This window comes from Pipistrellus hanaki (assembly GCF_964339955.1).
Source record: "Pipistrellus hanaki genome assembly, chromosome: 12".
Lineage (NCBI taxonomy): Eukaryota > Metazoa > Chordata > Mammalia > Chiroptera > Vespertilionidae > Pipistrellus > Pipistrellus hanaki.
This window is the reverse complement of record NC_140514.1, coordinates 11,529,889-11,544,164: the sequence shown is the minus strand read 5'-3', so window position 1 is coordinate 11,544,164 and position 14,276 is coordinate 11,529,889. Positions and strand designations below refer to the sequence as shown.

Sequence of the window (14,276 nt, the reverse complement as noted above, 5' to 3'; positions counted from 1 at the left end):
TTATTATACCTTTTAATCCACATTAAAAAAACATAATACATAAAGCACGTGATTTCACGATATCACTACTTAGGATGAAAATTAAAGTACATGATGTTAAACTTAAGACAAACTGAAGAAAAATATGAAGTGGTACAGGAGGGCAATTTGGAAGTATCTATAAAGAAAATTATAGAAAGCCTATAACTCAATTGAACTTCTAGGCATCTGTCACAGGTAAATTTTCACATACACAATGCTCCTTTTGTTAATATCAAAACCAGAAAATAGTCTCACTGTCACAAAGGTGTTGAAGAAAAGATAAGGACAAAGTGGCCTTAGCTTCCATAGAGTAATGAAAGAATGAGTGCATTTTTATTTCTTCCTTAAAGTCACAATTGAAATTACATACATGGATCAGCAACTGGGGTGGACTCAATTTCAAGACTGATTTACTGTTCATAAACTGCCAATTTATTTTTTGCTTGACTAAAGAATGCCAATCTTTTTTGGGAGTCTGATCTGCTTTTCATATAAGAAAATGCTTTTCACATTCCAAATTGTTTGAATTAAACTTTTTGAATAAAAAACAGACATGGAGTTTTATGATTTTATTTATTTATTTTTTTGAGTTTTATGATTTTAAATAATCCTGGCTTCTTTATTTAATAACTGTTTATTGGTAATTTAAGTCTCATATTTAGCAAATATTTGTTGAGAATCTAGTACATGTCAGGCACTGTACTAAGTAAATGGGCATACAGTATATCAGTTCTTGTGACCTATCTTTTTTTCCATCTCTGCTGTTTAAAGTATTACATACGTCCACCTTTCCTCCCCCATTGACCCCTTCTAGCCCACCCCCAGGCCCAGGTCTTCACCACACTATTGTCTGTGTCCATGGATATGCATATATGACCTCCTATTTTGAGACCAAGGGAACCTGGGATGAAGAAGAGAACCCTTCAAGTATCTGATAATCCAGTTAGGAATCATGAAACACAGAACTATAGCACATGTCATCAGTAAACTCCCACTTCCTCCTCTCCTTTGGTCTCATTTGCCTGGCTTCCTCTTTTTTTTTCTTTCCTAAATAGTGAAAATAAGAAAGATTTCCATGCAAGAGGCCAGCTAAGGAAGTGATGATGCCACACATCATCCTGATATCAGTAAAGGAAGAGGCAATTTGGAAGGGGCGAGTTGAGCTCTGACCGGTTTGGCTTAGTGGATAGAGCGTTGCCTGCGGACTCAAGGGTCCCAGGTTCGATTCCAGTCAAGGGCATGTACCTTGGTTCGGGCACATTCAGTAGGGGGCGTGCAGGAGGCAGCTGATCGATGTTTCTAACTATCCCTCTCCCTTCTTTGTAAAAACAAAACAAAACAGGACAAACACTGTTGACAAGGATAATTTTTTTAAAAACTTTATTTTTTTAATATATTTTATTGATTTTGTACAGAGAGGAAGGGAGAGAAATAGAGAGTTAGAAACATCGATGAGAGAGAGTCATCAATCAGCTGCCTCTTGCACACCCCCTACTGGGGATATGCCCACAACCAAGGTACATGCCCTTGACCGGAATCGAACCCGGGACCCTTCAGTCCCCAAGCCGATGCTCTATCCATTGAGCCAAACCGGTCCCGGCAACAAGGATAATTTTTAGGTGCATAATAGATTGCCATATACTTGCCAACCTTTGGACTATATGAGCAGAGATTTTTAAAACACCAGGCTGAAAGTAATGGAGTTCCCCAGTGCATTCATGGGCTCAGGTTGCCCTTTACTTATGCAGTTACTAATTTAAAAGCACCTTTAATAACACTGACATCATCATCATCAAATTGCCACCCAACAAGCCTAGCTTCTTGCAAAAAAGTTAACTTTGATAACGCATGGCCAAGTTTTCTGACTAATGCTGCATCGGGTAAAAATCTCTCAGTACTGAAGTCAAAAAACACTAATTGCTTAAGATTTTCAAATACACCCATGAAGGTAAGCCATCCATCACTGCTCACACAATTTCCTGCCAAATCCAGCTGCTGGAAGTTTTTCAGAGGGTTCTTTTCAAAAAATGCACCTGGTAAAAAATAGAAATTAGTATTTTAGTTGGAAGCAGAACAGTTTTTTGTGGTTTTTTTTTTAAGAGAAATGGTCATGTTTGGACCAGTGCCTTACTTTAGAAATTCTCTATAGATAGGGCAGTGATTATGAATGTGGTTCATTGTATTTTCAAGTTACATTATTCCTAAAGTGTAAGGGAATCTGATAAATAGTAATTAGTATTTAATTAGTATAATTAACTAATGTAATATGCTATATAATAAAAGGCTAATATACAAATAGACTCAACACCAGAACAACTGAACAATCGGTTGCTATGACATGCACTGACCACCAGAGGGTGTGCGCAGAACATGGCCGGCGACAGGATAGTGGAGCAGGTGAGTGGGGGTGCCAGACCAAGGCAGGGCACCAGTCGCTGTCATCAGGCCGAGCCTCTGGTGATTACTGAAAATTCTTTGCTCCCGCCTAGAGCTCACACCCGCTGCTGGCACCCAGCCATGGCCCCAATCGCTCAGCTCCATCAGCTGGTGTGAGCAGTGGCTGCCGGCCCCAATCGCCCTTCAGGGCTTCTCTGCCTCCCCCTGCTCCTGAGGGGAGATGAGGGCCGGCAGCCACCTCTCACACCCTCTGCCAGCATGGCCCCACTTGCAATCACTGCCAGTGCTGGAGCCACTACTCACACCCACTGCCAGTGCCCAGCGCTGGGCCCGATCACTTGGCACCATCAGCAGGTGTGAGCAGTGGCTGCTGGCCCTGATCCCCTTAGGGCTTCTCCACTTCCCCCTGCTCCTGAGGGGCAATTGAGACAGCAGCTGCCACTTACACCCACTGATGGCACCAGCCCCAATAGCTCTGTGCCAGAGCAGGGCTGCAGGCAGACAGAACTAGGGCTGCAGTGGGTGGGGCCAGGTGCGGGCACAGAGGATGGGCCTTAGACCCACCTTTGTGGCTACCACAGCCTAGTAGTCCACAGTTCCTTTCAAGGTGCACTGGGCCCCTAGTAATTAATATAATTTATAAAAAGTATTTAAAATAATAGCATCTATAAATACAGTTGATTTATTTAGTATAATTCCTTTATATTAGCAAACCATTATAAATGAATTCTATATTTTTTTCACTTTTTCTGACTGGAAGATTGCTTAAAAATTGAAGTGCAAAAGATGCTATTAAATAGTGAGTACTTATTTTCAAAACTGGAGTCAAACTCCCAGCAATCTTAGATCATTGTCTCTTCTGAGAAGCAAACGCTACCTGTTGTTTCTTGGATATGGAATGCCCCTCCCTGTAAACTTGAATAAGGAAGCCTCTTTCAGAATCTCAAGATTTGGATTTCAGGGCGTGTTCTTTTAACCCTCCCTGGACTCTTCAGGAACCTCCTCCATTCCTTACAGACCAAGTCACTCTAAAGTACCTCCTCCAAAGGGTAGGTGGATGTTCTAGCCATGACCTTGAAGTCAAAGATAATTCGCTAAGGAATTGAGGAATAAGAAATGTAGGTTTCTGGATCTGCAAAGAGCAGATCCACCCTGGACCGATAGGACAGGGAAATATAAGCTTTGTCTTCTGTGAGCCATGGTGTGGTCTTGTTATACCAGCATAGCCCGTGACCAGCCCAACACATATGTATGGCCTCACTTTCTCCTCATAAGGAGCCGTTATTTTTCCCTTATAGGTAGCTTTCTCCTTGCTCTTTCTGCCTCTTTTTCACGTGCTTCCCAGCGTGGCATGCACTCAGTCAAAATGCTGGTTGTCAGTGTCTGTAAGGCTAAGGTGACCAGATGTCCCGCTTTTGGCGGGACAGCCCCAATTTTTAACTATTTGTCCCACGGCGTTTTATTTTATTTTATTTTTATTTTTTATTTTTTTAAATATATTTTATTGATTTTGTACAGAGAGGAAGGGAGAGAGATAGAGAGTTAGAAACATCAATGAGAGAGAGTATTGATCAGATGCCTCTTGCACACCCCCTACTGGGGATATGCCCGCAACCAAGGTACATGCCCTTGACCGGAATCGAACCCGGGTCCCTTCAGTCCCCAAGCCGACGCTCTATCCACTGAGCCAAACCGGTCTCGGCTGTCCCACGGCGTTTTAAAAAAGTCCTGAAGAATCGGGACTTTTTTAAAACGCCGTGGGACGCGGGACAAATTGTTAAAAATCGGGAGGTCTGGTCACCTTACAGCAACTTCTTTTCTCCTTGACTAAAAGACCAGATTTTACCACCTAAAGGGAACTTGAAAAAGAGGAATTTAAAGCCCATTCCACTCTCAGAGGTGTACTATTTATAGAGGCTATCTGCTGAGGTTTAGGAAAGGTATCAATAAGAACTCTTTGGATACTCGTTAGAACGTGTGCAAGCACAGGATCTGAGGGCATGCATTCTGTTCATGTAATCGGCAGTGTTTTTGTCATCACGATGAGCAGACTGGTCCTGAGGGAAAAGGAATCTGACATTTAAAGCTGTGGGCTGTGCGTGGGCTGTGGAGCATGGAACTGGCTTGATCCAAATTCCAAGCAGAATCTCAAATGCTCCGGGTAGAAGGATTCTGATCCTTGAAGGGCTCCTGTGGAGAGCAGCTACAGTGTCTGGACAGATTATGGTCCGAACCTGTGGTTTCACGTGGCTGAGTGATATAGGCTGTGGCATGTGCAAGTAAACAAAGCTTGATCAGGTGCATGTAATTGAGTAGATTCGAAAGCCTTGAGAATGTTGTAAACATCTTGACCATGCCCTTACTTTGCCTCGTGAAATCTGGCAATAAAACAGACTCTCGCTATGAAACAAAGCTTGCAAACTGTGGCGCCGTCTCTCCAGAGAGGGCAGCAACATCCCACACAGACCCAGCTTTTTTCTCTTGTCTGTCTTTTCTTAATCCTTTACCATCCCCTGGCCCAACACAGGTTCCTGCATCCTAAACAAAATTCTAGCATTGCCAGAGCTCTTACCAGTTTTTCAATCGGCAAACATTTTTGAGTGCCTACTGTGTACCATAGATTGTGCTTGCTAGATGCTGGGGATAGCTAAAAAAGGGCAGACATAGTCACTCTGCCTGTCTTATTGGGCTTACAAAATAGTGTGAAAATTACATTATACATTAGACGGGGGCTATGGTTATTGATTTCAGAGAGGAAGGGTGAGGGAGAGAGGCAGAAATATCAATGATGAGAAAATCAGCTGGCTCCTGCATACCTCTCGACTGGGGATCAAGCCCACAACCTGGACAGGTGCCCTGACCCTGAATCGAGTTGTGACCTCCTGGTTCATAGGTTAACACTCAACCGCCTGGCCATGCTGGCTGGGCTATTTTGCCTTTAGTTTTACAGATAATTTCCAAAGTTATTAGGTCCATTTCCTTGCCCCTCATTCCCTGCAGTGAGATTGTTTCATAGTTTGTAATACAGTTAGATTGTTTCGCAGTCTGCATTTTGTTCTCAGGTATCTCAGATCGCCTAAATGATTTTTTTAGTTTGCATACATTAAGGTTCACTCTGTGTAGTAAAGTTCTATGGGTTTTGACAAATGCACGCTGTCATGTACGCACAATTGCAGTATCATGCAGAATAGTTCCACTGCCCTAAAAAACCAGAGCTGCAACTGTTTATCCCTCTCTCCCCTCCTCCTGAGCCCCTGACATTTCCCTATGTCTCTTCATGGCTTAATAGCTCATTTCTTTTTACCATTGAATGATATACTACTGTGTGGTCGTACCACAGTTTGTTCATCCATTCACCTACTGAAGGACATCTCAGTCACCTTCAGTTTGGAGCAATAGTCAGTAAAGCTATTACAAACATGCGCTTGTGTCTCTGTACTGACTGATGAAATTATGTCACTCTTTCTTTCTGGAACAGTCTTGCTTGATTTTTATCTATTGTGTTATTCTTTTTAGAGGATCAATTTTAAGTTTTATTAATCTTTATTTTTTGTTTCATTGATTTATACAGGCAGACCGTAGAGATGCTGAGAGTGTGGTTCTCTTAGGGGCAGACATAGAAGAGTGGAGACTAGCTATAATTATAAGAAATATTACTCACGTTCTGTTAACTGTGATGGCTCTGTTCTGGTTAGAAAAAGCACATTCTAACCTGGCTGTACGCCCCAGGACATGGGAATTAACATCGGAAGGCAGTCCATCCTCCTTTCCAAGAATCGCCTATCATCATGGAAAGGTGAGCAACCTTGTTGCGGAAGCAATCTGGTCCCTTTGCCCGCATTACCCGTAACCTTGCCTACTTCCTCATGCTTCTCGTTCCTGCTTTCCTCTGTACTCTTTGTCCTTACCCCATATAGGCAGCTGACTCCCGTACTGCCGGCATTATTGCAATAAACACTCATAGGATTCACACTGTGTGCTTTATTGGCTCAGGCAGTGCCAGGCAGCCCTGACCCATGGGTGGCCCAGTTTCCATTCCATAGCACCACAATCAAGGAAGTTGGGATCTTTTTGCTGGTGGAGGGTGTTGCCTTCAGTATGGAAAGAACTCAACATCTATGAAGCTCAATAAAGCGAAGTGCAATACAGCGAGGTACGCCTATACTTTTATGTTTATTGTTGTATGTTCACTCCCTGTTATTTTATTTTTACTGACTTTTTTTTTTTTTTTTTTACTGGCTTCTTAATGTAGAAAGATTCATTTTCAGCCCTTCATCTTTAAGTATTTAAGGCTAAGAGAATTTTCTTCAAGCCCTGCTTTTGCTGCATGCCACAAGTGTTGATATATAGTGTTTTCTTACTATTTGGTTCTAAGTATTTCTGTTGAAAAGTGTCGCTATGAACCTATATTGTACCTATCTGCCACACTGTGTGCTTTTTCCCCAGTAGCCAAACTGTAGGTACAGAAAAAGTGGGAAACTAAGACCAATCCAGGCTTGGGATTTTTCCAAGAAAGCACATGCCAACCACTGTATCTAATTTCATACCCCACATCTCATGTTCTCGCTGCATCTCATCAGGCAGTCTTTCTTTAATGAGAGGCTGTCTCATTACATTTTGCTTCATGATGCTACTGCCTCCGTATACATGTCCATCACTCAATGTCATTGCCTAAATTGACTGCTGCTACTGTGGGCCAGGGGAGTGTCATGGGGACTGCAAGAGATGGAGATGGGAAGGGGACAAGACAATTAACAGGCAGCTAGAGCCTGAATTTGCAGAAATGGTCATGCATGTCTTTAAGAAAGTGGACCTGCTGCCCTAGCTGGTTTGTCTCAGTGGATCTGGAGGCTGAAAGGTCCTAGGTTCGATTCCAGCCAAGGGCACATTGCAGGGTTGCAGGCTCAATCCCCACTAAGAAGTGTGCAGGAGGCAGCCAGTCAATGATTCTCTCTCATCATTGATGTTTTTGTCTTTCTCTCCCTCCCTGAAATCAATGAAAATATCTTTTTTTTTTTTTTTACTAAGTAGAAGTGCTAACATTAAATTTAATTAACTTGCCACTCGGAACTATTATGTAATCCTACCTTTCACAATTACCCACAAGCATTCAGTAAGTCTGCTAGATCCATAATTATACTGGGGTCTTCTGTTATGCTTATTTTTCTCATTTACATATGGAGGCAATTAAAATCACGTGGCAATCGCCACGTAGCTCAGTGGTTTTGTCTTTTCACCTAGCTAAGTTTTTATTTTGTTAAACACACCATCTCCCTCTCTGGTCTCACAGGCCAGGCTCAGAAGTAGGCAGATTAAGTAGCTACCTACCTACTTAAAGATTTAGAAGATGCTAAAATGTCTCTACCTAAAAAATGCCTCTTGTCACATGTAATGCTAATTCTACACACTCCCCGAAGGCCTCTTTGAAAAGATACATCCTTTCCAACTCACTTAAGGTATGAGGATACCTGAGAGGGATTATTTATTAGCTAGCTAACTAGTCTGTCACAGAAGCCATCTGCCTCCAATATCACCCTGAAAGGAGGAGGGGCCTGAAGAATGACACCCAGGATGATCTGATTCGATGGATTAAGGGAGTACATAGGTAGAGCAGGTGGGTGTGGAGTTAGGAATTAAGGGAAGGTGCTAAGAAAGTTGACTCAGGGTGCCAGGATGGAGAGAAAGAATAAAGGAAAGGAAAATCCATAACTTAAAGCAACTTTGGGGAAGGCAAAACCCTTGGGCAGCCTAAGGATTTAGAGACAGACACATCTCTAAGAGAGGAGGTTTTAAAAAGAGGAGCAGGTGGGGAGTTAGTGATTACTGTGTGCAGAGTTTTAGTCGGACAAGATGAAAATGATGGTGATGGTGCACAAGAATGGGAATGTACTGAATGCCACAGAATTGTACACTGAAAATATGTGCCCTGCAGATAGATGCTAGATCATCTGTGAGGGAAATGAAGGCAGTCGAGGCTGTTTCACTAATCCTTTGCCTTAGATCAGTGGTTGGCAAACCGCGGCTCTCGAGCCACATGCAGCTCTTTGGCCCTTTGAGCTCTTTGGCTCAAAATAGACTCGCCCAGGCCGAAAACCGACTTCTGCGCATGGGCCACCCACGAAGTTTCCATCACACAGTATGTGCGCGCCCACACGTGGCATTTTGTGGAAGAGCCGCACTCAAGGGGCCAGAGAGCCGCATGTGGCTCGCGAGCCGCGGTTTGCTGACCACTGCCTTAGATGATACAATGGCCTTCAAGGTGGATCCAATGATCCTCACTGCCTAGAATTCACTCCCTTGTATCATCTCCTTCCACCCTGACCAGGGCTAACCTGGCTAATAAGAGGATGCAGCAGGAATGACCTGCCAAGACTCGATCATAAGAAACACTGCCGTTTCCACCTGGTTCTCTCGGGGATCTCTTGCTCCGGGGAAGTGACCTGCCATGTGGGGAGCACGCTCAGGAAGCCTTTGGAGAAGTCCAGGGGTGGGAAAGAGGCCTCCAGGTGACAGCCAGCACTCACCCACCAACCACGGGAGGAGGAGCCAGCCACCCCGGAAGCAGATCCTCCAGCAGCCCCAGCCCTATCTGGACGGCAAGTTCATGACAGAGCCTAAACCAGAACCACCCAGCTGGGCCCCTCCCAGACTCCTGACCCTCAGGAGCTGAGAAGTAAGGTCTGTAGTTTTAAGGCCCCACGTTTGGGGGTGGTCTGGTCCACAGAACTTGGTAACGGATACAGGTGGCATGAGGATCCTTCGGCAGCTGCCTGAGGCTGGCATTGTCCAGTCATTTCTATATCTCCTTTTGTTTCTGGGATTATAGCACAGCCACTTACAGATATTCTGTGACACCAGTTAAAGTTGCACTTCCTTTATATGTTTTGAATATGCAGCAGGTGACTTAAAAACTCCCTCTCCCTCTCCCTCTTCCTCTCCCTTTCCCTCTCTCTCTCTCTTTATCCCTCCCTCCCTCTCCCTCTCCCCTTCTCCCTTACTCTCTGAAGTCAATAAAGAAATATTTTTTTAAAAAAGAACTTCGTTAGGAACAACCTCTTTTCTCCTTGCTCTGCGTGAGTACTTACCGAGAATTCTAATCTCTGCATCGGTGAGCCTCCAGTTCTTCAGCCCAAGTTTGATGAGCTGTGGGGCGCCCTCCAGTTGTTCCAACAGCCTGGCCAGACTGACCCGCACTTCACTACACCAGGGCAGCATCAGCATGCTGAGCTGTTCCAACACGTGCAGCCTGTCAACTGGAGGAACCAGAGACAGTTTAGGAATTGGATCCATCTCAAAACTGATGAAGGACGAAGTGATAAAGCAGAAGGAGTGGTCTTTCTTTCTTCAGCCTACTCAGTGTGCAGTGAGAATCAATTCGCTTTTTGGTTAGTATTTTATGGAAAGTTTTCAAGAATATACAAACACTATGCAGGATAGTATAATAAGCTGTGAGTACTAATACACCAACTTTTAACAAACAGCAAATCATGGATGTTTGCTTTATCCTCACCAAATTCCTTAATTGCAATGTCTTGATCACGTCTTAAAAATCTTATTACTAACTCCTTGAGCCAATTTGTCTTAAGCATGCCCTACTCTCAGACACTGGCTCCATAGAAGGAGGTGAGCAGGTGGGAGCCTCAGGTGCAGTGAGCCTGTGAAAACTGGTGACTCCAAAGCAGTGTAAGAGAGGGCTTCTCCACTTCCTAAGGCAAAGTGGTCATTCTTACTCAGTGCACGGAGAGCTTCATTTCCATCCTCTTCCAGGTGATTCTCAGATAAATCAAGAATGCTCAGTTTGGCCAAATTGTGAAGATTCTGAGCTGGAAAAAAAAAAAAAAATTAACCCAAAAGAAAAAGACTATCAGGGTTAATTTTTAAACATCCTTATAAGAATTCTGAGCCCTTGTCTTCTTTGTTGAGAGTATACAAATCTTTATTAGATTTGATTAGCTGTTCTCAAAAGTATCTGGCTACTCCCATGACTGTGACCGAATGGACAAGTATTTCCTGGTCCTAAATTGTGACCAATGAACGTTAGCCTAAAGGCAAAGTGGCCATTATTGCTCAGTAAAACCTGAAGCAGCGCCGACTACACTTGTTCTCACTATAGGAGAGTCACTCCATTTCTCTGAACCTCCGTGACTTCATCTTTAGACTGGGGAAGTTGAACTAGAGGAAATGTGAGGTTGCTTCTGATTCTTAAATGCTCCTCTCATGCAGGAGAGATGAAGGAACAAGAACCAAGGAGATGAACTGTTCTTTGTTTAGATTATTTTGGTAGTTACAGTGGTGATGTTAATAATAAAAATTTTAATAAGAACATTAGTCACAAAATGCCACCACTCTAGCTAAGAACCGCTTCTTTTCTTCACTACAGATACAGGTACTTGTCCCCTTTCCAAAGTTCAGTTACCGCACTTCGCTAGCTGAAAGAAATCCAAAGAGGATTTTCGCCTTGCTTTTACAAAGAAGGCGAAAAGCAAAACTAGCGTTCAATGTTGGTTTTGCAGAGAGCTTTATGGCGGCATCCAGAGGGGCACAGCCAAGCCCCTTCCTGGGAACCACAGTCCGCATTGCAGCGTCAAGCCGCCAGAGCTTTGAGCTGTGTCTGCGAGCATCTGTGCTTTATTTTGATTATTGTGCACCTGTCAGCAAGTGTGTCCTAACGTATAAGAAAGTCTAAGAAGTCATTTTGGAGTATGGGAATGCTCGAAAATTTTCCATGAAGATGAATGGTAATTGCTTAATTGCTTAATGCCCTATAGCTTATTGAAGGTTTCATGGGGCCCAACCAGTGTTGCTCAGTGGGTGCGCATCGACCCATGAACCAGGAGGTCATGGTTTTGATTCCAGGTCAGGCACATGCCTGGGTTGTGGGCTCGATCCCCAGCAGGGGGTGTGCAAGAGACAGCCGATCAATGATTCTCATGGTTGATGTTTCTCTCTCTCTCCCTCTTCCTTCCTCTCTGAAATCAATAAAAAAAATATATTTTTTTAAAGTTATAAAAAATTTACTTAAAAAAAAGAAAGGTTTCTATAAGAATGCTTCTAGTAGTGGGGACACCTATAGTTATCATGGTTGCTTAATCTAGTTGAAGTTTTTCCTATCAAGACTGATTAGAAAAATCTCCTTTAAAAAATTAGTCATTTTGCATGAATGATAATCTTGTTACAAGACTAGTGATTATTTTTTAAGTCAGTCCTATGGATCCTTTTCTCAGAGTGAAATACATTCTGAAGTTTGGCGCTTTAGAAAGCCCACGGGCTCCACCTAACAAGGGGATGGTTGCTATTGTCAGTCCCAAACCTGGCTCCTCCCAGTGTGCTCTCCATTCTCACCTCCCAGTGCTTGCCTAGCTTCTCCAATCATGGATTTCTCTAGTCTTTTATTCATCTTAGCATATAAGTAATCTCGGTAATTCCTACAGACTCCATCAGTCCTTTTTCTTCTGCTGTGTGTGTGTGTGTGTGTGTTTCTTTTTTTTTTTTCTTTTCCCCATCAGTTTTATATTGTTTAATTTTTAAAAGGTTATACTATTTCCCCCCAAAATCTAAACTTAAGAAACATCATAGTTTAACATAATCCAGTTTATCCAGTAATATGCAAAGATTTTTTCATACTTAGTTTTTTTATACTTAGTACTCACACTCTTTGGAAACTCAAATACCCAACGCCTATCTTAATGCCCATTAACTCTGTCTTAGCAGGGCAATGGGTAAGAATTAGAAGGCCTGACAGCATTTAAGGAAATTCCTCTCTCTGCTTCTCAATCTTTTATTTATTCATTTATCCAAATACTTATAAAGCATCAAGCACCTACTTCTTACTTTCTTCCTCTTCACCTTTTCTTAAAATTATAATATCTTCAATTAGTCTGAAGTTCTCTATAATTCATTTTCATTCTAATTGTGGAGAAAATCATTAAAAAACAGACTAGATATTAACCAGATGTCTTCATTATTTTTTCCAGTTTCTCTAAAAACTAAATTGCTGCTTGAGAGACTTAGCGTGCACGAATTACCACGAAAGCACCACATGTTCTCTCACACTGTTCGCAGTCAGTGCAGGCAAGTTACCTAGGGTCTTCACAGCCCTTGCGGTCAGGCAGCAGGAGACTAATTGGATTTCCTCAAGGTCACAGGGTTCGGCTGACAAAGACTTGGCTATATAATCCATTCCCTCCCCAATGTCAGACAAGTGGATCAAGCGAAGTAAACACATATTCTTCAGGTTTGTCAGACCTTCAGCTGCAAATAGAGGGAAAGGAAATGCATTAGGATACCCAGTTAATTTGATTTAACGATAGAAGAATGGCTGAAAAGAAGGCAATCAACAATTGCACCGAGTCCTTGCTCTTTCTGTAGAGACCTTGAGTTATAAAAAGCCAAAGAGAGCAGATTTTTTTTCAACTCTCTTTCCAGTCTTCTGGGCCATACAATCTCTTTTGTGGATGTCATTCTCTTGATAGCATGAGAAAACCTATAGCAAATGTGCAGTATTTTAATGGGTATCCATGCGTGCCTTTACCACAACTTGTTTCATAGAAATAGGTCTTCTGAGTGAGCACTGTCTCTTTAAACCCTTCCAAAATCAAAGAAGGGGTGGAATCTGAATTCCAAGGGGCAGCATGGGGACGTTCCTTGGTGTGCTTCTAGGAACAGCCTCAAAAGAGCCCTGATGGGACTGCATGATATGGGCCTTTCTGGTGCTTTACAATGAAGACCATATCCAATGTAGCATGTTAACCGGGAGAAAGATTGATCGTATATCAGTGGTACAAGTGAAAACATTCTAAGATGTCCCTTGGCTTGATTAGGCATACCTTTGTACCATTAAAGTAGTGGTTGAGCCGGGACCGGTTTGGCTCAGTGGATAGAGCGTCGGCCTGCGGACTGAAAGGTCCCGGGTTCGATTCCGGGCAAGGGCATGTACCTTGGTTGCGGGCACATCCCCAGTAGGGGGTGTGCAAGAGGCAGCTGATCAATGATTCTCTCTCATTGATGTTTCTAACTTTCTATCCCTCTCTCTTCCTCTCTGTGAAAAATCAATAAAATATATTTTTTTTTAAAAATAGTGGTTGATCTTGATGGTACTCTAACCTAGAGGAAAGAAATGTACTATTTTAATACTAGCTACCTTGCAGCACTTTGGGAAGGTTGCGGATAAGGTATTTAATGTATTTAGGACAGTCCTGGCACATAGAAGGTGAATATTAATTGTTGTCTTAGGAGTACACATAGCTCAGAGGTTGCAAGCATGAGCTTTGCAGTCAGTTTGGTTCCTGGATCCCATACTTGATAATTGTGTGAGCGTAAGCAAGTTATTCAACCTTTTAACTATGGTTTTAGGGATAATTATACCTATGTACTAGGACTATTGTGAGGAGCCAATGAAAAGTATTAGTTTGTCAAGTACTCGTGTGCTTACTGTCTAACCTATTGCATAGTAACTCTTTGGTGAATAGCAAATTTAGATTGGTTTATTCTAATTCCTTAATAGTAGAACCAGATTGTCTCAGGTAGGTGTTTTTGCACCTTGTCTACCAATTGGTGAGAACTTGGGCAGGTCAATAAACTATTCTAGGTTCCAGTAGCAGTAAAATAGGAAAATTAGCCCCACCAGTGTGGCTCAGTGATTGAACTTCCACCCATGAACCAAGAGGTCACTGTTTGATTCCCAGTCAGAACACATGCCTGGGTTGTGGGCTCAATCCCCAGTAGGGGGCTTGCAGGAGGCAGCCAATCAATGATTCTCTGTCATCATTGATGTTTCTATCTCCCTCTCCCTTTCTCTCTGAAATCAATAAAGAAAAATATATATTTTTAAAATGCAAACAGAGTCAATCAGCCTGGAA

The 14,276-nt window shown here is 42.7% G+C and overlaps 1 protein-coding gene across 1 annotated transcript in view; it reads right to left on the bottom strand.

The window, feature by feature from the left end:
- Positions 1 to 1,446: 1,446 nt before the first annotated feature.
- The window catches only part of NLRC4 (NLR family CARD domain containing 4), a 32,649-nt gene continuing 19,819 nt past the window's right edge, over positions 1,447 to 14,276 (bottom strand). Inside the window, exons 6-9 of the mRNA XM_084900660.1 lie at positions 12,499 to 12,669; positions 10,149 to 10,241; positions 9,504 to 9,671; positions 1,447 to 2,054 (exon numbers count right to left, since the gene is read on the bottom strand). Coding sequence (XP_084756786.1) covers positions 1,762 to 2,054; positions 9,504 to 9,671; positions 10,149 to 10,241; positions 12,499 to 12,669 — 725 coding nt within the window. The 3' untranslated portion in view covers positions 1,447 to 1,761. The remainder of the gene's footprint in view (positions 2,055 to 9,503; positions 9,672 to 10,148; positions 10,242 to 12,498; positions 12,670 to 14,276) is intronic.